Consider the following 5,959-nt stretch of genomic DNA (forward strand, 5'->3'; position numbering starts at 1 on the left):
TCATTATTATATTTGTAGACCTTTCGATTGTTCACAAGTCCCAAATCTCAAGTCCAAGTCAAGTCCCAAGTCTTTGAGGACAAGTCTCAAGTCACTGTGTGTGTGTGACTTGAGTGCGACTCAAGTCCAAGTCTCAAGTCCAAGTCCCCATCTCTGACACACACACACACACACACACACACACACACACACATATCCACGTGCAGATTCCACGTCTTCGCTGACAAAAGGAGCACTTTGCTGATTATGAACTGAAAGAAGACAAGACGTAACACTTCAACCAAACATGGCCGGCCAGCCACCCCTCCATCCAAGACTTGGGAGAGTCCGTCACAGCGAACGGCACGTGGCACACTGACCTGATATGAAGGAGCCGGGGGGCATCTGGTTGTAGTTGGCTCCGCCCATTAGCAGGGCGCTCGGGGGGGCGGGCGTGAAGGGGGCTCCGTAGTTGTGAGGCGTGGCGTAGGGTCCGGGGGGGATGGCCTGCACGGAAGGCGAGAACAGGAGACGTTTTTGTAAATGTTTTTGCACCAGTGAGATGGAGGAGATGAGATTATTATTCAAGGCTTTTTATGAGAAATATGATATATGAGAAATATTTCAAATATCTGTATATGAAGGCAAAGAACTTGTGTCAGCTGACAGTGGAGTGCAGACGCACAGGTGAACCTGTGTCAGCTGACAGTGGAGTGCAGATGCACAGGTGAACTTGTGTCAGCTGACAGTGGAGTGCAGATGCACAGGTGAACTTGTGTCAGCTGACAGTGGAGTGCAGATGCACAGGTGAACCTGTGTCAGCTGACAGTGGAGTGCAGATGCACAGGTGAACCTGTGTCAGCTGACAGTGGAGTGCAGATGCACAGGTGAACCTGTGTCAGCTGACAGTGGAGTGCAGATGCACAGGTGAACCTGTGTCAGCTGACACAGGTGAACCTGTGTCAGCTGACAGTGGAGTGCAGATGCACAGGTGAACCTGTGTCAGCTGACAGTGGAGTGAAGATGCACAGGTGAACTTGTGTCAGCTGACAGTGGAGTGCAGATGCACAGGTGGGTGACAAGATAATGGGAAATGTATTGCCATTGGCCAACATCCATCCATTATTTTCCCACTGAGTGCAGCTAGCTGGAGCAGGTTGGAGCTTGTGTGTGTGCAGCAGTGTGTGTGTGTGTGTGTGTGTGTGTGTGTGTGTGCAGCAGTGTGTGTGTGTGTGTGTGTGTGTGTGTGTGTGTGTGCAGCAGTGTGTGTGTGTGTGTGTGTGTGTGTGCATGTGTGTGTGTGCATGCATGCGCGTGAGCATGCGTGTGTGTGTGCAGCATGTATGTGTGTGTGTATGAGCGTGTGCGTGCATGCAGCATGTGTGTGTGCAGCATGTGGGCGTGTGTGTGTGTGCGTGGGCGTGCGTATGTGTGTGTGTGTGTGTGTGCAGTGTGTGTGTGTGTGTGTGTGTGTGCATGTATGTGTGTGTGTGCGCGTGCAGGCATGCGTGCGTGCAGCATGTGGGCATGTGTGTGTCTGTGTGTGCGTGGGCGTGCGTATGTGTGTGTGTGTGCTTGCGTGCGTGTGCTGACCTGGGTGTGTGTGTGTGCTGACCTGGGGTGTGTGTGTGTGTGTGTGTGTGTGTGTGTGTGTGTGTGTGTGTGTGCAGTGTGTGTGTGTGTGTGTGTGTGTGTGTGTGTGTGTGTGTGTGTGTGTGTGCAGTGTGCGTGTGCGTGTGTGTGTGCTGACCTGGGCTGTGTGCGTCTCAGTGCCCTTGCTGGCCAGTCTGCTCAGGATGCTCCTCTCGGACATCTGGAGGCGCGCGGCGATGGGCGGGACTCTGGACAGCGTGGCCGGCAGCCGGGTCACATCTGCCTTCATGTCGCTCAGCAGCTCCTCCAGCTGGTTCAACACTGCCATGACAACAACGCACGACAACACACTCAAATGAAGGGCCCTTTAAAGTCCCCGGGAAATAAACTCCGGGTACTTTTACCCTCTTGGAAAAGCATGTTGATCTCATGCTGCTCTATAGACCAAATCAGCGGGAATGTTTACATTTACTTCCGGGTACCCCTGAGGTCCACACATTATAATGGCGGTGGACGGCACAAACTGACGTGTTGAAGACAAAAACAGACAAAGAAGACAAAAATGGTTCGTCCCTGTTGTGTTGTTGTTTAATATCATTCATAACAACACTTTCACTAACGTTAGTGGAGACCAGACTAGCTAATTTACCTGTTGGACCAGACCAGAGTAGCTAAATCAAATTAACGTGGCGTCAATAGCTCTGTCTGTAACGTTAACGAGTCTGCAAAAAAACAGCGAGTTTGACAGACAAACAAACGTTATTAGCTAGCTAACACTACATAAAACAAACACAGAAGAAAGGCTAGATACGTCGGACAAGCATGTTTACCAACCGTTTAACCATTTAAATTGAAAGTAGTCGGCCGAAAACAACGAGAGGGTTTGACAGCATTTATTTGACAACACGCACATTTAAACCTGCCGCCTTCCCCAAGTGGTACCCGGAAGTAAATTTGTTTACATGGTGACGTCACGGTGATTTGGTCTATTGAGAGCCAAAGTGGAACGTCACTTCCTGCTTCAGCACTGTACCAGAGATTTTCATCCGCCATTTATTTTCCCATAGACATTTCATAAAATGCTTATAAACATAGTTTTACTGGTTCAAACCAAACGGTACAGATATATTTAGAAACAGGAGAGATCGCATAACAGTTCACTTGGACCAAAACGTAAAAAAAATGCGGGTTTAAAGATTTTTTTTAATGTCGTTTTTTAAAGTTTTGGTGCAAGTGAAATGTTCTATGGTCTCTCCTGATTCTAAATATATCTGAACTGTTTGGTTTGACCAAGTAAAACTCTTTTTATAAGCATTTTACAAAATGTCTATGGGAAAATAAATGGCAGATGAAAATCTCTGGTACAGTGCTGAAGCAGGAAGTGACGTTCACTTTGCCTCTCTATTAGGCGTAAATATACTGTACATTTCTAACCAATAAAACCAGCAAACCTTTTGGTCTTTCACTTCTGTAGATGTACTCTTGTTTTGTGCTTGCTTTCCTCGTTTGGGGTCCATCATACTTTATTGATTCACATAAAGAAATTCTAGACTAAAGATTAAAATATTAAAATTTGTTTTTTCCCATTGATAACACTTTACAATAAGGGTGCATTAATGAACCCTTAATTAACAGTTAAAGGAACACTCCGCCCATTTTCAACCAGAACATCAACAGAAATTAATAACTCATTAACTCAAATCAACTCTCAATAACTGTCAAACTATTCATCATTCATCTAGTTTGACAGTTATTGAGAGTTGATTTGAGTTAATGAGTTATTAATTTTAGTAAGTGTGGACCAGTGATGTCACTGGTCCACACTTTAACACTCAATAACTGTCAAATTAAATGACAGACTTCAAAACAGTTTACAGTTTTCTGATATACTACTGATGTTCTAATGATACAAAGCTGGTTGAAAATGGGCGGAGTGTTCCTTTAACTAATATGTCTAGTAATCATTTACTAACGGATGTTCATGTTAACTAATGTATTGTGTTTGGGTTGAGTCATGAAGTCACTAAGGTTAAGGTTAAAGCAAGCTTAAGGGCAAGGCTGTTAATTAACGGTTATTAAGCCTTAACTCAACGTATTCATGCTTATTAAGGTTGATTCAGGTCAGTCAGTATTTTTGCCTGTGTGTATTTGTTTATACACAGAGCATGATGGGAAAAGCCTGAATTGGGGAGCGAAGGTTAGTCTTGGATGAATCTTGGTTGACCGCTCATGCAATAAGTTCTTCCAAAGTTAATTATTGTTTTGACTCACGGTGACGTTTGTGTGAGCGAGCATGTAACCACAATACAGAGCTTTTTACATCCCTATTTTTCTTTGAAGCTTTATGGAATATGGCCAGTAAATTTTCAGGCTTTGACCAACGCTAATTAAACAACTATGTCTCATCTTCATGGGGTTCAGTTGCTTTTCCCCAAAATGTCTTTTGGCTTTTGTGAAAACCCCCAAAAAACCTCCCACTCAATTCGTTACTAGGGGTGTCACGATACACTCAGTTCACGATACGATACGTATCACGATACTGGGTTCACGATAACGATACGATACGATACGATTTTAACAATATTATTTTAAACTTGAATGACGACAATATATGACTGGAAAAGTAGTATTTTATTTGAAATGCACAAATACAAAACATGCTGTTGTGGGAAATTGTTATTACAATAACAACTAGAAAAAACATGAGATTGGAGATAAGGCTTATCTTGAAATAGAATGAGTTACACCGTCACTTAGATTTACTTTGAACTAAAAGGTTTCTCAGCAGTATAAATTCTCATTATGCATCTTCAGTTTTTCTTCAAACTCAAACAACAAGACTTTTCTTAATCTATTTTTTATGCATCTTCAGTTTTTCCTGTCAAGTAAACAGTTTTGCCAGAAACTCAATTGAATGGTTTCTCTCCTGTATAACTTCTCATGTGTCTCTTCAGAGACTTGTTCAACTGAACTACTTTCCACACATTGAACTTCAACAAACAAAGACGTTTCTTAGTCTATTTAAAAAAAAAAAAAAAAAAAATTTTTTTTTTTTTTTTTTTTTTTTTTTTTGCGATATGAGATTTCATCTCAACGATACATATCGTGACGTTTTACTATCGCGAAATTTCGTGGGACGATATATTGTGACACCCCTATTCGTTACTCAATTGCATTCCCCATGATCACATTTAATCAATTAGTCACTGGTTACAGACGAACAGAGGAGCTTTTCACACTTTATGTGCGTTTAGGAGCGCTCGTTAAGTTTGAATGTCATTACGTGGAGAAATACAAAACGCGGCCAGGAACAGGAACAGGAACAGGAGTGCACCAAAACATGATCCTTTCAAAAGAACAATATAAACATGGAGAGACTTGCCAGGCAGCAGCGTGGGTGAGGAAATGTTTGGAGCTATCTCGTAACATGGTGTAAGCTTATCTGGCTTTGTGAGCAGGCAGCTCCTGGCAGAGCGACACCGCGGCCTCCCCCCGCAGGAAAGACTCTGCCCAGCCAGGTTGATGTCTTATCTCGCTGTGTGCCTGTAGGTCTCTCTCTCTGCTTCCCTCTCTTTGCCAACATGTCTCTCTCTCTCTCTCCCTCTCTCTTTCTAAATCTGTCTGCCTGTGCCACTCTCTGCCTCAGCCTAAGAATGTTTGTCTCTATCTCGGTTTCTTGCTGTCTCTCTCTTTCATAAACATACAGTACCAGCACATGCATGAAAAAAAAAAGAAAAAAGAAAAGAAAAAAATAATATATATACCGTATATATATAAATATATATATATATATATTCACTATTTATATATATATATATTCACTATATATATATATATATATTCACTATTTATTCACTATATATATATATATATATATATATATATATATATATATATATATATATATATATATATATATATATATATATATAGTTGATGCCTATGTACAGTATGAAATTCTCTCAAAAACCCTTGTCTGTTCATCAAGGCAAAGGACGGCTACTTTAAAGAATCTAAAATATAAGCTAGTTTTGATTTGTTTAACAATTTTTGGTCACTGTATAATTCCACGTGAGTTATTTCATAGTTTTGCTGTCTTTAATATTATTATTATAATATGTGGAAAATAGTCAAAATAAAACATGAAAACCTAAAAATGCATGCGTCCAAACTTTTGACTGGTAGTGTACACACACACAACCCCATGCCCTTCCGGATACACAAAAGTGCAGTTTCCAGGTCTTCACTGAGAAAGAATAGCCCCTCCCCCCCGGGGCCCCGCCCCCTCACCCTTGTGTAGGACGGCGTTGGCCGGCTTGTTGCCGGCCAGCGACTCCTTGCTGAGGTGCTGGTGCGACTCGGCCAGGCACTCCACCTCGGCGAAGCG

The 5,959-nt window shown here is 42.3% G+C and overlaps 1 protein-coding gene across 1 annotated transcript in view; it reads right to left on the minus strand.

Annotated features, from left to right (window-relative positions):
- Positions 1 to 330: 330 nt before the first annotated feature.
- The window catches only part of chd3 (chromodomain helicase DNA binding protein 3), a gene marked incomplete at its 3' end in the record, with an annotated part of 50,127 nt that continues 44,498 nt past the window's right edge, over positions 331 to 5,959 (minus strand). Inside the window, exons 37-39 of the mRNA XM_083640204.1 lie at positions 5,863 to 5,959; positions 1,730 to 1,893; positions 331 to 486 (exon numbers count right to left, since the gene is read on the minus strand). The exon at positions 5,863 to 5,959 is cut by the window's right edge and continues 99 nt beyond it. Coding sequence (XP_083496330.1) covers positions 331 to 486; positions 1,730 to 1,893; positions 5,863 to 5,959 — 417 coding nt within the window. The remainder of the gene's footprint in view (positions 487 to 1,729; positions 1,894 to 5,862) is intronic.

Source organism: Poromitra crassiceps (genome assembly GCF_964638095.1).
Source record: "Poromitra crassiceps genome assembly, chromosome: 7".
Classification (NCBI taxonomy): Eukaryota; Metazoa; Chordata; class Actinopteri; order Beryciformes; family Melamphaidae; genus Poromitra; species Poromitra crassiceps.